The 24,008-nt window shown below is 42.9% G+C and overlaps 1 protein-coding gene across 2 annotated transcripts in view; it reads left to right on the top strand.

Moving 5' to 3' along the window:
* The window catches only part of pdzrn3b (PDZ domain containing RING finger 3b), a 79,866-nt gene extending 56,422 nt beyond the window's left edge, over positions 1–23,444 (top strand). For both annotated transcript variants that reach the window (XM_068315137.1, XM_068315138.1), the window contains 7 exons: positions 16,849–17,102; positions 18,205–18,292; positions 20,147–20,245; positions 20,363–20,425; positions 20,546–20,647; positions 20,753–20,869; positions 21,076–23,444. In XM_068315137.1, the coding sequence (XP_068171238.1) occupies positions 16,849–17,102; positions 18,205–18,292; positions 20,147–20,245; positions 20,363–20,425; positions 20,546–20,647; positions 20,753–20,869; positions 21,076–22,599 (2,247 nt within the window). In that variant the 3' untranslated portion in view covers positions 22,600–23,444. The remainder of the gene's footprint in view (positions 1–16,848; positions 17,103–18,204; positions 18,293–20,146; positions 20,246–20,362; positions 20,426–20,545; positions 20,648–20,752; positions 20,870–21,075) is intronic.
* Positions 23,445–24,008: the final 564 nt, after the last annotated feature.

Raw genomic sequence — 24,008 nt, 5'->3', positions numbered from 1 at the left:
TTAGACAAAGAGCTGAGACGTGCCTAAAAGCACTTGTGTCTTTCCTTTTGTACGTAGAGATGGTCTTGGCCACATGTTGAAGTGGTATCAATCAGACAAAGTGATGTTTGGTGTAACCTTGCAGCCACCAGAGTCTGACACGTCTGAAGAAGAGCAGACGCCTCGCTTTGAAATCCCAGACCAGTTCAGCAAAAAACAAGGGGGAGGATATGAATCGGTTTCCACTGCCCGTAAGACCTCTGAGGTCACTGCCTTGGCCTAAGTAATGGCCAGGGGGTCGCGTTCCAGAGAGATTTACTGACTGGTCAAGGCATCTAGTTAGTATTGCAGGCAATTTCATCCAATTCTAGCGGAGTGCTAAAGATGTGGATGTGTGTAGAAGTAATAATCCGCCTCCACGGTTGTGGGCTCGTTTATCACGGCTTGACTTGGCTGGTTAAACACAGTTATCAGAGACTATTGGGAACATTTGAGTGATGTCAACCAACATGTCAGTCACTTACCTCTCGGTGACCTCAGCTCTCTTTCCGAGCTTTTCATTCAGAAGAGCAATATAATGTAATGAGATTTGAGGGTTGATTGTGGACCTTTGGCCATAAGTCACTCCTCAAACAGGTCGACATGCTCCGTCTTCCTACTGCAGGTTGTGAAAGTGGTTTACCGTATCTCGCTGACATTGTCAAGAGGTCCACTTAGTCCTATATTTACTAAAGACCGGCAATCATCAGCCGTTCTCAGGAGGCGATAAAAAGTCGGCGGCTCTTTCAACAGTATGAGCACTGCTGTCAATTGCTGTTGTTGAAGGAAGGGTGTCTAGGGTGACGTAGGGGGAAGATTATCATTTAGACATAACTGGAAACAGCTGGGAGAACTTGATGTACGCTGCACCAGAGGGTATTGTAGCAATCGGGGTAACTGAGGATATCCCACATGAGGAATTAGTGCGGGGAAATGATCAAATTAATTAAGAAAGATGGCAGCACAGCAAACAACTAAAAGATTGGAGTGATGATATTCAGTTTTTGATATCTAAAATCTTCTAAATGTTAAAATAAAACTGAAACGCAATGTAGAATCTAGTCAGGGACAAAGCTCAACCACTGGAAACAGGTAAACAAAGCTTAAAGAAATGTGGGTTTCGACAGCGTTTATATACCAAAGTACGAAATTGTGACTATATTTTATACGGGATTGCATGAAAGGAGCCATTTGTTCCAGTTTGACTGGTTGAATTGTCAGGACAGAGATGAACTAAAGAAAGACATGTCTTGAATCAAGGTTTGTTTGGTAGAGTATCACAGCCAGAGCTTAAAGACCACAACCCTGGCTGAGTTCAAATTGAATATCTTGCAGTTGAGGGAAATGTTGAAACTTCCACACAACAATCAATCTTGCCCGTTATGTTTCAAATTTGCCGTAAGGGTGCTTGTTTTTGTCCCTCATGATTGTGTTCGGTTTCCCTGCTCCTTGGGTTAACAATTTCGACTTACCTGTGACTACTGGAGCAGAACTGGTCTCCGCTTCCTCCTTATCCTGTTAGTTTAGCTGTCTGGCTGGATAGGTATCTCTCCTGGCTTTTCACAGCTTGTGTTTTTCTTGATCGAAGCAGTTTCATTAAATGGATGGATGGATTTTCAAACGATTTGAGGGACCCCCTGGCATCAGGCAGGTGTTTTTTATTATCAGGTCTTACCTACCAATCTTCTCTTTACTATGTGCTCCAGTTGGTTTCCTGATGAGGTACAGTAGATGTGCATTTTACATAGCTTTCATTAAAACAGCACATGCACAAGCATCAGGAACTAAAGGAGGAGTAGCCTAGAATCAACCTAGCTCCTCCTCCTAGGAGAGTTGTTGGAGACTTCAACCTCATAATCGGTTGAAGTTTAAAACAATGTTTTTACGCTGGAAACCTATCTTGTAAGACTGCCTTTGCCTCCATACTGTCTCAACCCAGTTCCATTTCACTACGTCAGCTGCTGCATCTTCCATGTTGTATCACCAGTCTGAGCACCTCCTCTTCCTCATCTGCACCCAAAGTAGCTGGAGGCCTTTCTGTTGGTGACTTTAGCTGCCAGCATGCTGGAGCAGCCAGAAGTGATGAAGGCTTGGGGAATTAGTCGGTGACAGGAGTTATGCGTTGACTCCAGAGTTGGCAGAGCCTTCCTCAGAGTCTCGAAGTGGAGTCACATCATCGAGCCCTGCTTTCACTGCAGGAGAGGGGATGAAATGGGAGCTCCTTTTAATATCCTGACTAATAACTGTGTTGACAAGTGTCACGGTTTACCTACAGCAATGCCGTGGCATTTGACTGATTAGCGGTAAAGAGTATTTTATTATTTATTATCTCAACATCAAACTGGAGTGGAGATGTTTTGTGAGGTGAGGTAATGTTCTAAGTGCAAGTCTACGGGTGATACTTGATAATGGGTCGGTCACTCAGGGATCAAGCCAAGAAAAAGAGTGCAGTTATTGTGTCAGAGCCAAAAATAATTCATTTTACACTTAAACTTTTGAATGCTGTTTGCTTTTCCATGAAAAGAAAACAGGCACAGAGGTTCTACGTACAAAAACAATTACTGCCTTTTTTGTTTCATAGTGTTGCACCACAACAGACAGCTGAAGGTGTTTTTATTTCCAGGCCTCAAAATTTCAAGATGATTTTATACACCCACAGAGCAAAATTCTGTGCATGTGAGAAAGCTTGATGAGGTGAAACTGCTTAAAGCTAAATCGCAAAAATATCCAGTGTCTTACATCAAGGTGTTTGTAGAAAATAGAGCATCATCGTAGCATTTTAACCTGACATTCTTGTTAACCTCCCCTCATAACTCATATATAATCACACTGAAGTGAGAGTAATGACATTATTAGTTGTTTGAGTCTCAAATTAAACTGTTTCAGTGGCTTTCGTTCCTGCTGGCCGGGCTCCCTGTTGGCACGGAATCGGGCCTGAAGAGTAAATAGGAGTACAAAGCTGACAGCTGTCTGATAAATTATGCACAGCCCAATGTTTCAAAGGCGGATGCTCACAAACACACACCGAAGGAGGAACTGGAGACTCGTTAAACTCCTCCGCCCGTTCACTCCTCTTTGGGTTCTGCATTTGCGTCTCATGTCTATCGTCTTCACGCCTTCTTTCTCATTCCTTTTGTTAAATCACACCTATAAAGCAGTTCCTTGTTTTTGATCAGGCTACCGTCTCCTCGCTCAGTCTTTGCAGATGTGAGAACGCATGATGAAGATTTAAAGTGGTCGATGCTACACCCAAAATTAACACTGTGGAGGCCTTTTAGCCCCTTTCTCTGATGGGATGAACCTGTTGTTAGCTGCTGGTGAAAATGCTTGAGAAGAAAGTAGTTAGGGGAGAAAGGCTCTTCACATTCATCATTGTTACCCCATTTAAATAAGTTGTGACAGATGGCCTTTGTAGTTACAATCACTAATGCTTTATAGGGCTCCTGAGTTTTATATATATATTTCTTGTAAGCCATTTTTCAAAGCCTGTGGGTATTACTGGTTTTATCTGACTCCTGCAGGACACATCCCCAGTTTTTGCTCAATAATGAAACAAGTTCCACAGAGATTTAGTAAATGCATTATAAGGGACATGCCAACTGCAGATTTTTCAAAAAATCAAAGCAGCGGCAGTCAGGATAGCTAAATGTATTTTACCAGTGAATTTAGCTCCAAGAACCCGTACCCCATGTTACCCCCTTCGGCGTAACCTGTGTTTCCAATAGGGCATATAGTCTTCATTTATAAAATGAATGAGGAGCTCTTCAATCAGACAGTCCATCAGATTGTTGACCACAAATGTTTCCTACATCTGAAATTATTCCGTGGATGTAAGTTCTACCTGATGGCCATATATAAAAATATCCAGAATTTATGGCAATAAAGTGCAAACGCAACTTAAAGCCAGAGTGTAGTATGTACAAACCTCTTCATGACAGTTACCTACATGTGCCCAAGACTGGGAAAAAAGTTGTAATTTTTCGTTTGACCTCAAGTTAAATGATGTGAAGTAATATTAACCCAGCCTGAGACTTGCTCCTCGTGGATTTACAATATGAAGGCAATGAAGTTTCCCCGTCACCCTATCGTTCCTCATCCTCCATCCCTCCTCCCGTCTTCCTGCTGTCTGGACGGCGCATTAGAGTCAGGTGAGGCAAACTGGACATAGTTCTTTTTCCTTATGTTATCGCCATCACCCATCGGTGTCCTGTTACTTCACATTTCCACATTGTTACCTCACACCCCGCTAAGGCCAGCTTTTAGCTTTTTAAAAAAAAAAAAATTTACCATCAGTCCAACTGTCTGAGCGCCGACATCTGGCTTCTGGTGATTTTAAAGATTAATGGCATTTCTCCACAGCTCAGGTTGAAACGGCAACATAAGTTTATGTTAATTAGAGATATAACGATGTGGACAGGAGACGACGAGGATCAGACTTTAAATCGGCAGATAAACCATTAAAGCAATAGTTTTCATAATTGCTTTTTTGGTGAAAACTGCAATGAAACACAAAAATTTTCTATTTTATTCCCTTGTAGGATCAACCAAAAAGTCACCTTGTGTCAGCACTCACTTTAACCACTTCCTTGTTTTATGCCAAAGCTAAGATAACTGGATCCTTGCTTCAGGTTTATATTGATTCCATGTTTCTTTAGCAGTTTTAGTCATTTATTGATTATAGATTTCCAAAGGAAGCTGGAGATTCATAAAAGCGAGGATTGGCAGCTTTTATGTCAGAACTGTTTGACATAAATAGTAGTCTGAAGTTGTCTTTATTTTCAGTTGGTCAACCAAGTAGTGAAATCATCAGCAACTTGTATCCCAGCTCATAATTGTAAGATTAGTAATAAATCACACAAGGAGGGTGTATTCTGCACCTGATCCCACTGTTCCTCAGTTAAAGTCACGATTTTTAAACCGAGTCCAGTGGGACCCAGAAATGAACCTTGCTCGGCATGAAAACGAAGACCCAACCGAGCGTAGATCAAATGCGAAGGACGCAAGCGCCACATCGCTAATTGGGGGGAGATGTGGTGACCTCTCGCCCTCATGTTGGTGTTTGTTATAGCAAACCATATGAAGCGATTATCATTAGATCTGACTCCTGCTGAGACAGGAACCTGCGACGATGTGCTTAGGTGTGTCTATCCACAACGCACCTTAGGAATGGAAACCAAAGGTTTTCTCTCAGAGGACAAGACATTTCAGCAAAGATGAGACTAATCCTGCGACAGACATTCATCCTCCTCTTGTGGTTTAATAGCTCCCCTCTGCTTCCTATTTCTTTCATCGGTGCACCGACGTCGTAGCGTTTAGCTCCACAATCCTGTTTACATCACGGCTCTGTCTCTGTTTTGGTTTTGTGAATGGGATAATCTCAGTGTGAAAGAAAGATTAGTTGGGCAAGAGCACCAGCAAAAACTCTCCACTGATCCCCGCCCCGGGCACAATGGTGCACCTAATGTGAGCGTAGGATTATTTTTCATGCTACGCCGAATGTAACTTTGAGCCGAGCGCCCAGACAAGCAAAGCCTGCAGTAATCATGAGCGATTGTTAGGTTCACTCTGATATCAGCCCGAGGCAACTTCCTGTCACATCACTCCATCCAACTTAAGGATCCGATTTTACGATCTATATATTTTTTTTTTTGAATTCTTCTTTCTGAAAGGTAACATTGTGGGAAAATGATGAGAATTTATATGGAGTTCTTCGATAAAAAAATAAATTAAAAAAATACAAGCAAAGAGATTAGATGGGAAATTTCTCAGGCAGATTCCAATCCTATCAAGGTTTTTTATTTAAATTACAAATTAGTGAATCTAAGTAGAAATGGAAATTCCAATTAAAATTATTTCTGGCAAAAACGGCTTTGCTTTGGGTGAATGTTTTTTGCTGATTTGTAAATTGTGCCATTAAACTTGTGGTAGTGCTTCTTTTTTTTTTTTTTTAAAAAGCATGACTTATGAGTCTCACAAACCCTTTCAGAAAGTCTTCACACACTCTCACGAAAATTTAAAATGAGTTGCAACTTGAAAAACGGGCAACATTAATAGAGCTGCTTTCACTTTGCTTGTTTTTCCTAGTGGAGTTTTATCCCTCCTTCGGGCTTCACGTTTTGTTTTCTGTGGCATTTGAACAACTTTACATAAAATTTGCTTGACATTTGGAAATCTTCGAGCCTCATTAATTATGTGGCTGTCTCAGGAAAAAGCGCTGGACCTGTGGAAGTGCTGATAGATAGGGATCAGTGGACACGTCTGGCAAAAGGAAATACCGCTAACACCAGCAGTCAGGGGTTTCTCCCACAGGACTACCCTCCCCAATCCTGCCCTGAAATCTATCCAGCTATGTGCCTTTATGCAACGTAGACTTAATTGAAACAATCCTTTCTATTTCACGGTGAAAGTGGGGTCAAATTATAAGGGGCGCGAGCAAAGACATCACTGAGTCAAATTCAGATCTCTACCTTACGCCTAAATGTTTACCAGTATTATTTGCTTTTCCTCCCTTTTATTTGGGAAAGAAATGTGAGAGGAGAGAGAACCTAAAAGTCTGGGTACCAATGAACTTTTTGAAGAGTGCGAGAGAAATGTCTCGGTTTGGTCACGAAAGAAAAAGCCCATCCAAAAGATTCGTCTGATGATATTTAATTAAGACTTCATCTTGTACGTCAGACTGTGTTGGCCTTCTTGATGACTAAACGGCAAGTGGCTGCTTAATAAACATAAGGAGAAAGAATGGGGGGGAGGTTTGCCGGCCTTTCGTTAAACTCGGCAGCACGCTGCGAGAGAGAGACAGAGAGAGAGAGACAGACAGGGAGAGAGAGAGAGAGAGAGAGAGAGAGAGGGAGGGAGGAGGTTGTGCCGAGAGATAGATCCACGAGCTGGAGGGGTGTTACTCCTGTCATTGTGTGGCTGTGGAAAAAAAAAGACACGGAGCAGACGGAGGGAGTCATTTGAGAGTGAGAGAGGGGAAGATATCTGCTGCTGCTCCTCCTGTCAGTGACCGGAGGGAGATCCTGGATGGTGAGACCTCCTCCACCATGGGATGCAGCCTCTGTACCCTGCAGAAGCCGGAGGAACATTATAAACTACTCTACGAAGTCTGCCAGGTACTGTGGTCAAGCCAAGAGTTTTTGAGAATCTTCTCTGGGTTTCTTGCTGTACTTTTGTGCTTTTTTGGGGTTGTGTTTTTTTTTTTTTTTTGTATTCATGGAGTCTTTTGACTCCTTGCTCGAGTCAGCAACTCCAGTGTTAGGAAGGAGCTGCCGCTGCTGCCAGCTGGAAGCTCCTGCAGCTGAGCAGCCTGAACTCCGGTCGCGAGGGGTCAGCGGGAGGTGGCGCGCTCTTCTTAAAAGGAGGGGGGTGATGAAGAGGTGACAGCTCTCTCAGCTCGCCGATCGCTGCCCAACTCTTTATTGTCGACTGAATGCTGACTCGGAGCTTTTCGCCTCTCAGCCCCCCCCCCCCCATTTGACTTTCACTAAAAGTTTATATTTAACACGCCGGTGCTTGTTTTGCACATTTTCTTTCCACCAAAGAAAACAGAGCAGGAGTGTTGTAGGTGCAACATTAACACGCCGGGAGAAAACTTTCCTCACACCAATAACAGAACAGGTTTTATCACTTTTTTTTTTTTTTATTTGGTGACATTTAAAAAACGATTGCGGTCGACCAACATTTGGAGCTAAAGAGTATTTGATAAATTGAAGAACTGCAAATTACCTTGTCTGACTTCTGACTGCTTTGTTTTGCATGATTGCAAACTTGAAATCTTCACATTGGGCTGTTGGTGAAGAGCATTTTTAGTGTTTTGTCATTAAAAAAAAAAAAAAAGAATTATTCATTGTACCGTACCTTGCTTGATGTTAGATGTATTTGGGAAAGACCACTGCATTGATTTTTGAATGTTAAAAATGATCAAGTATAGCCAGCTTCCCCAATAAGCTTCCCTCAGATGACCTCATGAAATCCACCTCTTGCAGTATTTCTCAGAAACTATTGATTTCTGACTGCGGCAGTAAAGTGAATATTTCATATTTCTGTTTGAATATTTCCCCTGTAGAACCTGCTGACGTTACTCTATTTGCTCTGTGTTTCCGTTGTAGTGGAACCTGTGTTTATATTCTCTATTTTTTATTTTTTTTTGCCGTCTTTGCTGCATTTTCAACTTTTGATTGAGGCAATACAATTTAAAATGCTGGTTTGTTCACGTGAGGTTCTCTGATTCCAACAGCCTGTCCAGTCCAAGACGTCTGACAGCAGATGTAAATATGTCACGCTTCTTTGAGGCTCAGATCTTTTTCTTTTTTTTTTGCTCCTTCTTTTCATCCATAATGGACCCCAGCCAAGTGTTATCCTCCTATCACACCATATTACATCTCCATTTACTACACAGGGGTGCCGGGTGGCCAGTGGCTAGCTTCAATGAATATAATGATCAAACTCTCTGGGGATCTCGCTCATTATTTTTCTTCTTTTTTTTTCTTTTTTTTTAAATGACCCTTCCCGTCAGAGGAAGATAGACAAATAGCTTGGCTTTGATCAGATCTGTTCATGGAGGAGAGAAAAAAGAAGCTGTGGGTTGTTCAAGGAGTAGGTTGGTGTTGTGTTGCGGCTTAATAAATGGATTATGGGTTCTAATGTTGGGGTCAGAAAACCCTCCGCTCCTCCACTTCCAGCCGACCACCATTAACGTCTCAAACCTGCTGTGTGGACGAGCGCTGTCTTTTCTTTTGTTCTGTTTTCTTTTCGGTCACGGAGTCATCCTGCCTGTCAATTATCCTGGATTGGCAGGACGTTAGCCTTCTGCCGTTAGCCTGGTAGCAGTCTCCAGCCAATCAGCTGTGACACCAGAGACATCAGATGTGGTGTCCTGGAACAAACACTCTGCTTCAGAAGGTTCGTGATAGTGATGTTCATGGAAGACCTTTCCTATTCTGCCAAAGTCTTGGTCATATCGCTTCCTTTGACAACTTTGAGAAAGCTTTTATTTAAAAGTTACACACGGCTCAGAGGTACAGCCCTCTAACACACTTTACATGTGTAATGATTACATACATCCCAGTGGAAGGTGGATTTGTAACCCACAGAGACTTCCAGTTGGTTAATGATGGCTGAGTTCAGGTTGTTGTGCTCTGATTACAGCTTGACCTTTTCTATTTTCCTATGATTTTACATTGAAGCAATCGGTCTCAGCTGTGTTGGCAAAAATGCAACTTTTAAATTCATCCCAACCTGGTGGCGAAGGATCATGTCGATGATCACAGTCACGTTCAGTAAAGTTGTCTGTTTGAGGACTTTTACGACTGATTCTGACCAAAACGGCTCATTAACTCATCGTGAAGTATTTCTTCTGGCTGTGGTCGCATCTGCTCCATGAAACCCAGTCGGTGGAGTAGGTGGAGGTGAAGGTTGGCCATCTGATTATCTTTTATCTTGAGGGACTTTTAGAGGTCTTTTTTTTTTTTCCTCCTTGTTGATAATACAGGCAGATCCTCTTGATAAGCGTAGATGGCACGACGCCCATTCTGCTCTGAAGACTTAATAATACATGAAAACTTTCAAGTTTTTCCAGTTCATTTAACACCTTAGCATCGATTCCCATATAGATAAATAACTAATATCTTGAAGCACACCTTATTTTCTGGAAGGAATTGCTCTTAAGCAAATGTTTCTTTGTATAATAAATCCAGACTGTAGGTCAAACATTAAGGTCTATTAGATCTTAACAAAATAAAGGGCTTTTGAGACGAGCATTTTCACTTCTACTCATGATCATTAAAGGCCTGAGCTCAGTCCAACCTTTTAAACTTGACCCTCCTGTCGGCGGTGGCGAAACCTTTTCGACCTTTCTTCAAAGCTAGCGCCATGTGGAGTCGTAAGCTCAGCTGCTTTTGTCAAGGACTTCAAGGTGAAGGCCTTAGAAACTGTTTGACAGTCCAACAGCTTCTAAATCTCAGCAGAAACACCAAGTAATGGCTGTGGCGCCATGCTGCGGCTCTTACAAAACCCACATCTTAATTAGAGCTTTAGCACAAGCCAACTATTGAGGCTCTGATCTTCTCTGAACCGATCCGGACTATTGTTTGTCCGTTAAGTCTTTCGCTTTAGTAGATCACTTTTTATCTGTCTCCCTCTGTCATTTTTTTCCCCTCCCTCTGCTCCCTGCGGAGGAAAAGCACTTTAAAACAAAAAAAAACAAAAAAACGGATTGATCTGCTGAGCAATTGAAGTTTACAAATGAGCCCGCCGGAGTTCCACCGCCTAATTAGCCGTATTTCTGATTGAAGGCTGCGAAGATGTCAGCCCAAGAAGCCAAGTTGTCGTAGCGCCAGATGGTCTCAGTATGACATCTTCCGGACCAGACAAGAGAGAAAAATGAGATGGAAATGTTTCGCGCAAGACAGTCCCTCATCTCTTCTATCCTCAGCCCACCCCTGTCAACTGTCAGAGGACACCCCCCCCCCCAAAACCCATCATCAAAGCAGCCGCCAGTAAAGTGGAACCTAGTGAAGATGGCCCGTTCAGCCCCGACTCCCATTCCTGTAATGAGGCCTGACATGAGCGGCGTACGGAGACAAAAGCAGGGATCACCAGCTAAGCCAGCGCAGCCGTCGGAGCCTGACACTGTGTGTTTTTAATAACGGCTAAGATCAGGCCTGGTGCGCCGTCACATCTGTTAAACACTGGAGCAGGTGGCGGGGGCGACCACGGGGGAACGCGAGCAGGAGCCCGTGTACTTAACCGTCAGTCCAAAGAAAACAGCAAAGAGGACTCGACGCTCAAGCGGAGATACAACATTATCCAGAAAGCACGACAGAAGTGAGGCAGCTTTCAGTGAGTTCTCGCAAAACCAAAACCATAAGCCAGCTCGTGGGAGCTTATCGGAATGTAACGTATGAAAATATTAGCTTTCCACGAGGCAGCTTTGGCACATAAGGGGAATCTGCTGATTAAACTGTGATGATATTTATTTTAGCTTCGTTCATTATCCCTCGGCAAACAATGCAGGTGGATGCGGTCATCCTTTGGTGTGTCTGTGTGTGTGTTTACCCAAAAAGCTGTGGAATCTTTTTCATTGGATCACACATAGATTCATAGACGAGAGGGGTTTTTTTTGTCAATGTTGGGTTTTTATTATTTTTATTTTTCAACCGGAGCCATTTTGCACACACACAAAAACACACACACATCAGTTGAGTACTGGAGTGGTGCCTTTTAGTGTGTTTGTGTGTTGCCATGGCAACATCTCTACCTATTACTGTACTTGGAAGAGGTTAGTTTGAAATGGACATCTCGTAAAGTACATACAGCATTATATCGTTTGACATGTTCTGTGTGTATCAGGAAGGAGGACAAGTATTTTTTGAAGTCTTTTATATTTATTTCTTACCAAACGGACAGAGCTTGTTTTCGTGCTAGATTACAAGAGCGGGTAATCTTGTCTGCAGTGTTCTGATTGGTTAACAGTTTTTCCAACAGCTGCTAATGAGCCGCTTCAAGTTCTGAGTTGAGACAAAAAAAATGTGTATGGCCCAATATGGTTGAGTGGCGATCATGTCTATCGATCAGATATTTCGTATACTACTAACTAATGTTCGTTATCAACATATAATTTGACAGGTTCTCCACTAATAAGAAAAAAAACAAACCCAAGTGACTAACCTCTCAAACCACACTGGGGTCACAAATGTCATTAGTGGTACTAAAATTAGTCAATCTGCTCCTTTTACACCGTGTTGCACTTCATTTGAATGAATTAAATGTGTTTTTACAGGAGCAACGGGGCATAAGCTGATTGCCCTGGTAGGTATATGATGAAGAGTTGTCTCATAATAAAACTAATGTATGTGTACCCTGAAAGTACCTCATCTTGTGTGTTTGTGAGCCGAATCATGAATAAAACACGCATGGCCCATGTGGCCTTTAAGCGGTTGTTCACCATCTCCGTCCTGTTGGGCACATTTAAATGAGGATGATTAATAGTTATTACCAGGTGACAGAACCAAGCATGCGTTACGTGTCTAACAAAGTGATGAAGACTCTACTGTGGCGGCCACTGGCTGCTTCTCCATCATGGAGGAGACTCACTGTGGTGTTGTCGTAGTCGGTGTGTGTGTGTGTGTGTGTGTGTGTGTGTGTGTGTGTGTGTGTGTGTGTGTGTGTGTGTTTATTTGGTGAGTGACTGATGCTTTCCCTTTCTTCCAGTAGAGTACAGTTTTGTTTGATCGCTGCCGCCAGAGCAAACTTTACTTTGTCGACTTGAACAAACAGAATTGGGCCCTGGTAGCTCATTGTGTGCAGTTAGCTCTCAAAGGGAATGAGTGTGTTTGTTGTGTGTGTTTGTGTGTGTATGTGTGTGTAGTTGCTGGAAAAAGAGGAAGCCTTTGGATAAGTGTGCTAATGAAGCATGGCACAGGATATTAACTTCCCGAACTCAACTTTATAACCTGTTTTAATGCTTATTCTGAGGTGGTGATGCTGCTTACCGGTTAGGCCGTGTTGGTTTTTGATGAGTTCTCTTCAAAATAAGTAAAATAGTCAAATAATTTTGATTTCAATTGAAGGTTTGTAGTGATTAGCACCAAATCTGAGTCTTGGTTCAATACTCAGGATGTGGAAGTTCCTGCTGGTGGGTTGTTCGTACACCCTGCAGAAAAATAAAACCTTGAAAATCCATTTGAAGTTCAACAAATTTCCCAAAGCTTATGTACAAATACGATGGATGGAACAGGTAAGGGGTTGCCGAAAGCTCCCTGGAAGTGATCGATCACTTAAGGACAGTATCATCGGCGTACGCTGAAATCCGATTCAATGGAAGGAAACAGTGGTGTCTCTTTCAGACGGCATTATGTTTTGAGCTGTTTGTTCTGTAATCCTCTGAAAGCTCCCTCACCGCGGTAAATAAAGAAGGCTGTGTTTGCATGCCTCACACCAGGGGGTGTTTTCACCCCGCTCAGTTAAAAAGAACAACAGTGCAGGTTTCATGACACGTTGAGAAGCGTGTGCATCAGTATGCACATGGAGAAATCATGGGCCGATGCTCGGAAATTCAATTTTCTTCTCTGAAAGTGGTTAACAGTGGAATAATAGAGGGATTAACTGTGTTTTTTCAAAAGCTCGCATTCAGACCACCACTCCAACAACTCCACAGAAAGGAAGCCTTCAAGTCTTCATGCTCCCTATCACGTCAGCTCTCCTCTCTTTTCCAAAATACACACTTTGAAGAGTTTGTCTAAGAAGTGTATCGGACCAGAAAAAGAGGACGTGAGCGCAGAGGCTCTTTTGAAAATCATCTGTAGAGTTTCCTTTGCCCGGCTCTGAAAGGCAGAGTTTTCCACTCCGTTCACTTCACCGCGTTTCCCCAAATAAAACAGAAACACTGGCTTTTTAATGACACTCTCCTCTGTATTGAAGGATTACGTTGTGATTGAATGAATGTCAATGGTGCATCAGAGAATAATGCTGCACAACACAGTGAGGTGACTTAATATACTACATAGGCATTTCTGTGTGATCATTAGAGCAATGTAATGCAAATGTTTTTAAATTACCCATGTCACCATATTTTCTGGATTTTTTAAATTTCTTTTTACTTAATCCCATCCCCAAACTTTAATCATCCAATAAACACTATAAACAGCAATCCCCTTAGACAAATGAGAGAAAAAAATACTATATTGAAATATTTAGAAATAAGTCCTTTTGGAAATGGAAACGGAAATATCACCTGAATTTTTTTTTTTAATTCAAGAAGTTCTGGTAGAAATCTCAAACAACATATTTCTCATCTCAAAAACAATTCTCTTCAAGTATTAAAAGTGAAACATGCTATTCGAAAAAAATGCAAAATAAGTTTTACATTTAATTTTTTTATGTTTTTTTGCCCAAGTTTGTATATTATGCAGTCAAATAAGGTTATATGGACATGAAGCAACACTGATATGCTTGTGTAGCCTTGACCTGGTGAAGATGTTAACTAGAAGTCTCGTAGAACCAAAGCGTGATATTGTCTGTTATTTCATGAAAACGAGAAATTCAATGAGGCGACACAGACAGATTGAGCTTGTTGCCTAGCGGATAACCATCTTCGGCATTAGGTCATCAATCAATCACTAAATAGAATCCCATAAATCCACACACAGATTAACACACTAACGCGTCAGTCAGTTTAATATGCGTTTGCTGCGAATCGGGGATCCAGGTCCTCGACGCTGTTGATGCTTTTACAACAGGTCCAGTGTGATGCTTTAATTAGAGAAAATAGGTCACGAGTAACAAAGCCACAGCCGTGTAAATCCCTCACCGAGTAGGACACCGCAGATTTGCGAGTTAGACTTAATTAGTATTCCTTCAAGTGGTTCCTTGCTGTCTCCTTGCCATTAAAAGGGATTTCGCAGACACCCCCTCTGGGACGATGCACCAGAGGTTGACTGAGTCATTTCTGTCAGTCATCGTCGTCAACAACGCTAAGCTCAAGCGCACAAAGAAAAGAGATGCACATCACAGTCGGTTCCTTGGCTCGTCGCTGGATTAGCTTTATGTCAATGGAGTTTCCTGCATCTGTGTTAAAGCACAGAGTTAGCCTAGCTTAGCCCAGCGGTGGGGAAGCATTGTGTTTTGCATCAGGGGAGTGTTGTGTGTTTTTTCCCAGTGTGCTGCAGAGGGACACTGTGTCAGAGGTGAACATAGTGAATGGAGGTCGTGGGACCCCCCAACTCCCAACTCCCCCAGCCAACTGGTTGCACCCCCCTGATTGAGAGCACTGAGGCAGAATGCTCCAGGCTCAACAAGATGGGGGGGGGCTAAAAGGGCTTTGTCTCTGGTTCACTGCCTTCAAGTGTTCCTGGGATTCCTGGCAACCAGGTTTTGACTGCTGGAGAAAAAGGAAGCACAAAGGCGCTTGTATTCCTCCAGCTGATGTACAACATCGTGATTCGCTCTGGGAAGCGAAGATGGCAGAGAGGATATCAGGTCCTCTGCAATTTCAGGAAGGCTTATTTCCAATACCAGCGGCAATAACCAGCAACATCAGAGATGTCTTAAGTTGTGTTATTGCCATCGCTTCGTGTTGTGTTTCAGCTCGCTGACAATTTATTCTTAGCAGGAAGTTGGTAGTGATCTCCAGATCTCTGGGTTGTTTCTTCAATGTGACTTTTCACATTAATATTCTCACGATACGACTTGCCTTTGCAAATGTCAAATTATTCGGAGCACAACTGCAAATAGATGAGCTATTAATTTTTGATGTAGAAGAAGTAGAAGTTTAAGTTTGCAGAGATGATCCAATTATCCTTCAGGCTTGGGATTAGCATTAATCTTTTGCGGTTATTAGTGGGCACAGAAGTTCGGCGTTAAGTTCTGCACTTTTTCCTTCTTACTCTAAGAACACAATATCTCGCTACCTTTGGTTTTTTACATGTACTGTACTCCTTTATGGAAATATGTACTTGGCTTTTACATTGTCTGGGTCATAGTCGGATCTCATATATGTATATATATATATATATATATATATATATAATATAAATATCGGTATGCAGCTTTCATTCCCTGGAGGCGATTTAATATTGCTGCTACTCATGTGCGGCACCAGTGAGTTAAGTCTGCAAACTATGCCATGAATTTGAATGAGATAGCAATGGCCAGAGGCAGGCGCTCAAACCAGGCCTGTGTTTATCAGAAAATTAATCTTCAAACACAGACTTACAGGCATGTTAGATGTCAGGAGGAGTGAGACGGGACGCTAAAGATTTATGTCAAGCCAAATGACCTTCAACAAGATATGCGTCTGCCTGACAGTAGCTTCGTTTCTAACACAGCCTTTGAGCACGTCTGCTTGCGTTTGAGAAGGAGGTGGTGAGAAATGAGTAAAACCACCGGCTGAGATCCCCATCAAAGAGTTCAGCACATCCATGAATCATACACCAACAAATTGCACATGATGTAGTGATTGAAAGGCGGAACAGAAGCTCTGCTCAAACAGCAATCAATCAGAAAGGGCTAGCGCGGTCACCCGGGACGAAGTACACGCCGCGTGGGGATCCTCGGCATTTTCCGTTTCGCTTATATACGTCGAGCTCGCAGCAACGCGAATACAATTGTGTTAAAGTGAGAAATCTCAAATTTGATTTATGCGCTTTGTCCCTGACATTTTGGACAGCGTTTGCATACGAGCTTTTTTTCATCCAATTATAATTCTGATTGGATCCGCTGACATTCTGTCCCGAGGCAGGATCGGTTGCTCATCATTCATCGGCGCACGGAGGAGGCCTTAAGTGGCTTGACCAAACTTAATTAGCCTCTTTTCTTCGACACGCTCCAGCCTTTTTGTTCAAATTAATCTTCTCAGGTTAATGTGCGGCACCCACTCCACCCGTCTTTGACATCAGGTCAAATTTATCCTCTGCTGAGGACTTACTTAGCTAAATGAGGGCTCCTCCGTGCCGCCTCAGCCAATGGCCTTGATTAATTAACCAGAGACTCTTCCTAATTAAGGTCTTATTCTACTTGTTCCAACTATGACCCTGTATTACAAGCCGAGGAGGTAATGAGTCATTTTTCAAACAGAATGTCAGCGTTAAACCCAGTTTTTATGGACACAATACTTCACGCAGTGCCTTAATTATCAGAGATGATAATTAAACCCCTTTGAAATAATGAATATCCTCTTCGGTGAGAGATCGCAACGGCAGGCGTAAATAAAACACGTGCAGCTGCTGCATCCTCTGGAGTTCCCTTCCTGTTTCTTCTCCATCATCAGACCACGCAAAAACCGGGTTTAACGGCGTCTGCTCATCCAATTCTTTCTGCTCCTTCTTCTTCCAGGTCAATGGCAAGGACCTCTCCAAGGCCACGCATGACCAGGCGGTGGAGGCCTTCCGTACAGCCAAGGAGCCCATCATGGTCCAGGTCCTGCGCCGAGCCCCGCATCCCAAAGTGGTCAGCCCAGCTGCTGACTCCCAGGTCACAGACATCAGCACCCAGACAGACATCACCCTCCAGGACATCATGGCCCTCGAGAATCTGCCTCCTTCTCCACCCCCTATGACGGAGCTTGAAGAGTATCTACTCCCAGAGGAGTAAGTACCGACTCATTTCGTGATGAATTCCATAAAAAGTCTTGTATATCTGTCTGTGTCCCACATCCAGCTACACCTGAATGACAAAAACAATGCAGTAAAAGCTATAGCCTGACTCAGCAGTTGCTTAAATCTGGACATATCTGGATATGGAGAAAATATTACAGTATTATACGAAGAGTTTTTGTATTTCTAACCTCTCTGGTACCTTGCTCTCAGTATCTGAAGCAAAAAGCCGAAAACCACATTTTGGGGTTTTTTTGCTCTCAATGCCCATTTAGCTCTTGACCCCCATAGCAAGTGCTTTCAAAGTGGAACTGAACCAAATCAACCGTATATAAATATACCCTTAAAATCAGTGGCTTGAGAAATCCGAGTCAAGAAATGGATTGCCTTGAGATCTGAAAGAGCGCTGTCTGGGTGTATAGCATGGCGGCGGTGACAAAAAGCTTCTACGGTTTCTATGAAGTTCTCTTTAACTGAGAAGTTACAGGAATTTGTTGGTGTCAAAGGTCACTTCACTCTCAGACATCACCATACCTTTTACTCTATTGACTAATCATGACAGACCGAACCGTCTCCAGACCCCGCTTGCTCCTGTCTGAAGTTTGAAGGGAAGCTGTCTCTGTCAGTGACTGAATGTGTGTGTGTGCCCCCTCCCCCCACCCGGGGGCAGACATATTAAATAGATTTGCTCAGTTCATTCGGATTTGCATATTCCCAATTGGTACCTATTATTTGTGTTTGAGTGAGATGGACCCCGGAGCTCAGAGTTTGTCTGTATTTTTACACAGGCAGCAGTTGCCCTTTAATGAATATTTTTTGATTTCTTTAATTGATTTATGAGTCAATTAATCACACAGCATGTTAATTTGAAATTAGCCTGCGGGTGTAGCTTCAGTGTATCTGATTCAAGAGTGATTTCTACATAGAGTTCTTTTTATGTCTAATTTAATTCACCAAGTCTGGGGTAAAAGTAAATCCAGATTGACTCTTTTTTTTTTTTTTTTGCTTTTAATTTATTTAGGCTCTGTGTGGGGTAAATCTGCGTTCTGCTCTTTTCCATTTGATCTTATTGTCGTTGTCATTGTCGTTTTCTCAGACATGCTCCTGGACATGCATTCTTTGACCCCAATGACTTCCTGGAGGGCATCCAACAGGACATAGAGCGTGAGGAGATGGAATATGAGGTAAATCTGAACTACTCCACTTCTTTTCCCTTTAAATGAAGATATACATACAGACAGCAATGCATTATCTCTACATAAGCAGACCCAAGGTCGCCTTTGTGTCTCCAGTCCAATGGCCCTGCTAGCAACGTCTAATCCTTATATATCACAGTTATTGATGGGCACTCTCCCTACATACAGACTGTTGACTTGGAGGCCAGACAGGAATCGAGTTGCTGGTTTGTTCCAGCAGATGCACAATGGTGACATCATTACTTATTAGTGACAAGGCCTAATAAGTCTTCCTTGGCCTCCTACGCAGTGGAGATGAGACCCGGGGGATAATTAGATAGCACGGATGATAGGTCTGCAGTGATGAATCTGATGATGCACATCAACGATGCTTGGAAGACGCCGTGATTAAACCGTGATACACCCTCTGTTGCATTCGCTGACCTCCAGTAACCCTGACAACCCCTGTCATTAAACCAAAGACACCTACTGTTTGATACAGCAAACACTGAGTCCAGTGACCTTGTGGAAGGACTCTCTCATCTTAGAACTTGATGATGGATAAATGATCCAAACATTCTTTTTTTACATCCGCTTTTGGATTAGAATTGGATGCATGTATGAATTAATGTTTGTCAAGAAGATTTTAATTCATGGAAAAACAGGAGAGACTGTTTTTAAGTTTTCTTTCTCATTCCCAGAAATACTCTGTCATCATAGAAAATGATTGTATAGCCTGTACTTTATTCAAATTAGCTGGCAGTTGCAGTAACTCTGCTCTCAAACTTAGACTGAGTGTGTTCTGTGTTTAATTTAAGCATCAATAAATTTAAAAACAATCAAAGAGAATAGTTGGCGCAAAAGTTCTCCTTGTAATTCCCAGGCATGATATTATTTAGGAGAAACTAGGTATAGCATCAGAGCTGAGGTCTCATTTATTCATAAGGAAGCAGTTCAGTGGCACCAACAGCCATAAAATTTAATTTAATAAATAGTTACCCAGGTGTTGCACATATGATCCACATGGCAAGACCTATAAAATATACATTTCATGGCCGAGCAGCCAGTGTCGGTTTTATCCCTCCCAGATATAAATAATGTAGAATTGGAATTAATAATCACACTCTGCATCATTTGTCCACCTAAAACCAGTTGCCAAATACATTTAATGGAAAGTAACTAAAAACATCTTGACAAGTTTTCAACATATTGCATCACAATAAATAGATTACATATCAATGAACAGAAATGTGACATTGAGTTGGCAGTAAAACCGCATCCTTTATTTGTTTTGATACAGTCTGATGGGGTTTTTTTTTTTTGACGGTCCACATTTTCCCACCACATTGCTCAAAGACCTGGCACAGCGAAATAGGAAGTCACTGCAGCCAGCCAAGAAAGAGTCTGGCACATATCCCCGGAAAAAGAAATAAACAATTTTACTAAATGTTCCAAAACCATTCCTTTAATTTTTTATTTTTTTATTAATCTGCAGCTTTACTTTTGAGGGTTTAACCCTTACAGAGCTCAACCTCTGCCCTCAAAGAACAACAATGCACATATCCATAGCTGTATCTGTGAGATTACAGGTGTTGACATGTGAAAAAAGGAGATTCGGCCCATCTGCAGCCCATCGCACCATCTCTCATTCTGTCAGTGGTCCTCCATGAAAACCAGCAGCTTCCCTGTGTCCAGCTGAGATTCATTACAGTGATGGATGGGTCACTCCTGAACCGTGATCCCATTCTATAGACAATTATAATCAGTCTGTGAAGGGAAAATGAGCAAATGTACATTATTTACTCAGTCTTTAAGAACATTAATAGACGTGTGGGGTATTCATTTGGGGATGTGTCTCACCAGGAAGTTGATTTGTACCGGGCCAACATCCAAGACAAGCTCGGTCTGACAATCTGTTACAGGACGGACGATGAGGATGAGGCTGGGATCTACATTAGTGAGGTAAGTGGCAATGGGTAACTCTCAGATCCGTTTCAGCGGCTACCAAATGCTAAGGCTGTTAGCGGTGATGAAGGCCTCTTTATCTCTCTATAATGTTTTCATTTCTCTTTTCCTCAGGTTGATCCAAACAGCATTGCTGCAAAGGATGGCAGGATTAGAGAAGGAGACAAAATCATTCAGGTAAGATTGGCTTGTAAAAGAATCAGTACAGTAATATTGAAAAAAAAAACATTTTTTAGGTATTTTAAGAAAAGCATCGTTATTCTAAGGTATTTTAATATTTCCCTCCTGTCCCTCAAGATCAATGGTATAGAGATCCAGAATCGGGAAGATGCTGTAGCACTGCTGACCAGTGAGGGGAACCAGAACATCTCTCTGCTTGTAGCCAGACCAGAGATCCAGGTAACAATGCGGCGTGATCTCAAAGCTGATAATATAAATTCTCCCTTTGTGGGCTTAAAAGACTTATTTGAATATTTGCATCTTAAACCTCCTGCTGTGTCTCAGCTGGATGAGGGCTGGATGGATGATGACAGGAACGACTTCCTGGATGACCTTCACATGGACATGCTGGAACAGCAGCACCATCAGGCCATGCAATTCACTGCCAGCATGCTGCAGCAGGTACACACACACACACACAGAGACACACACACACTGTCCAAATGTATAATAGCATCATCAATCTGCACTAACACATACGTTCATCTATAGATTATTTTGGCTAAGCCAGTTCTACTGTGGGTAACAGCTGTTCAGACTTTCACATGTAAACACACAATCTTTGCTTGTGTCTGCTTTATTTAGCTATTTCTTGTCTCTTTTCACAGAAGAAACACGAGGAGGATGGCGGTACCACGGACACCGCCACGCTGCTCTCCAACCATCACGAGAAGGACAGCGGAGTCGGTCGCACAGATGAGAGTACGCGAAACGATGAGAGCTCAGAGCAGGAGAACCTGGGCGATGACCAGACCACCGCCTCCAACACTCTTGGCAGCTGCAGGAAGCTGACCTACAGCCAGGACACCCTGGGCAGCACCGACCTGCCCTTCAGCAGCGAGTCGTTCATCTCCGCAGACTACGCGGACGCCGACTTCCTGGGCATCACAGCCGATGAGTGCGAGCGATTCCGAGAACTCCTGGAACTGAAGTGTCAAATGAGAAGCAGCGGCGCCCAGGGTCTGTACTGTCAGGGCGGTGGCGCAGAAGGTCAGGACCAAGACGGCGTAGACAAAGAGTTGGAGCTGCTTAATGAGGAGCTGCGCACCATCGAGCTGGAGTGCCTGAATATTGTCCGTGCTCACAAGATGCAGCTTCTGAGGGAGCAGTGTCGCGAGTCCTGGATGCTGCACAATAGCGGCTTCCGCAATTACAACACCAGCATTGACGCACGTCGCCACGAGCTGTCAGACATCACTGAATTGCCGGAGAAGTCCGACAAAGACAGCTCTAGTGCCTACAACACTGGGGAGAGCTGTCGTAGTACCCCTCTCACCTTGGAGCTGTCTCCGGACAACTCGCTCCGTCGTGGAGCGGAAAGTCAGGGTCCGACCGGAGCGTCCGGTTCCACGAATGGTACAAATGGCCGGATGCTCAAACCTCTGTCCCCCGTTCAGGAAGGCTGCGGTGCCAATCGTAGCAGAGGCTCGTCCAAAGATCCAACCGGAGCCCTGCTGGCAGAGAGCAAGGAGAGGAAGCTGGGAGAGTCCAGCAAGTCCGGACGGGGTTTTTCCCAGCCACATTCGCCTTACAAGCACGCCCACATCCCCGCTCACGCCCAGCACTACCAGAGCTACATGCAGCTGATCCAGCAGAAATCAGCCGTGGAGTACGCTCAGAGCCAGATGAGTCTGGTCAGCATGTGTCGGGACTCCATCTCCGCCAGAGATCTGGAGCCCAAGATGGAATGGAAGGTGAAGATCCGTAGCGACGGCACCCGTTACATCACCAAACGGCCCGTCCGAGACAAGTTGCTGAGGGAGCGGGCCCTGCGCATTCACGAGGAGCGCAGCGGTATGACCACGGACGACGACGCTCTGAGCGAGCTGAAGATGGGCCGCTACTGGAGCAAAGAGGAGAGGAAGCAGCACGCCGTTCGCGCCAAAGAGCAAAGGCAGCGCCGCGAGTTCATGAAGCAGAGCCGGGCCGATTGTCTGAAGGAACAAGTGTCCGGTTCGGAGGACAAAAAGGAGCCCAACATCATTGAACTCAGCCACAAAAAGATGATGAAAAAGAGGAATAAGAAAATATTTGACAACTGGATGACTATCCAAGAACTTCTGACCCACGGGACCAAGTCACCAGACGGCACGAGGGTCTACAACTCACTGCTATCTGTGACCACAGTCTAAGCCGGGTTCTGAGTTCAGGTGGCGGGGCCAGAGGGAGGGGGACGGACTGTACATAGGACACGAGTCGAGATTCCCGCCTCGTTCAATGTGGCAATTTTTTTTTTTTGTAAATAGGAAATAAAGAAAAGCCTTTTCTGGACAAACCTTTTCCACCACTGTGATGAGGAGAAAGTCAAAGAGATGATGGTTGGACTTGACGCGAATCGGACATGGCAATGAGGATGATTTTGGAAACTTTTTTTTTTTTTTCAATTAACTTTTCTACCTTTGTGCTTGCCTTTTTTTTCTTTTTTTTTTCTTGAATAACTTTTGGAAATAAAAACATGACATTTGACGTTTTTTGGAAGGTTTTAGAAAGTGTGTAAAAACCGTGTGCCATACATAAACAGACAGCATTTACACTATTTTACATTATTTTAATTCTACTATATATCCCCTATCAGTATTTTACTGCTATGCATACTTAATGCTTTTTATGGAAACATTGCTATTTTTCCTGCAAGGTAAAAACACGTAATCATTTTCAAAAGGTTTTTTTTGTAAATTGAATAAATACATGTTTCACAACAAATCCATTTTAATAGTTTAAGTTTCTCTCTAATGGTGCTGAAGGTTATATCACCAGCAAAAATGCCAGCTGTTACATGATGTAGAGAACATCAAAACGTCAGCACCTATCTGTTGAGAAAGATATTTCTCACGTCAGAATTTAAGTATCTTGCACACCTTGTAGTTGATTTTTGCTTTCGTAGGGTTCCTTGTATTGAACGTAACATCTTAAATCCTTAGTTAGCCACACAATTTGATGTCCTGTACAATGAGAGATAATAAATTATTGTTTTATATATGATGAGCTCTTAAATGTTGGTGAAACTTGTCATTTGTATTTGGATCACCGGAAATATAAGCACCAGAGAAAAGAAGAATTTGCATAATTTTAAGCTACTTTCACAAACGGTGTTATACGTCCACTACACAAAAGTACAAGTCGTGACCCAGAAAAGTGTTAAATACTTCAAATTTTTTATTTCATCATAAAAGTAATAGCAAAACAATTACATACAAACGTTATTATTTGTGTCATATGTAGTGTAAATCGTCTGTGTAACAAGTTATTACATGCCTTACTGTTTTTACTTGCTTGGCTCAGGTACATGCGGTTTACATGAAATCGTCAACATGTTAGAATGATTATGGTTTAACTCTTCTTTCCCAACAACAAGCCGCAATAAAACTTATCGCTGAGCCAGCAACACATCAATCAAATGCTGTCTTAACCCAAAAAAAAAAAAAATCAGCAGAAATCCGTTCTGTCCAGATGTCACAGTGGAAACAGGAGATCTTTGGTTTTCCCCTGTCAGAATCAGAATCTGTCTTTATCATGATTTATCCTGCAGTTGTAAACTAGA

This window comes from Antennarius striatus, chromosome 5, assembly GCF_040054535.1.
Source record: "Antennarius striatus isolate MH-2024 chromosome 5, ASM4005453v1, whole genome shotgun sequence".
In the NCBI taxonomy this organism is placed as follows: domain Eukaryota; kingdom Metazoa; phylum Chordata; class Actinopteri; order Lophiiformes; family Antennariidae; genus Antennarius; species Antennarius striatus.
This window is presented reverse-complemented; position numbering and strand designations above follow the sequence as displayed.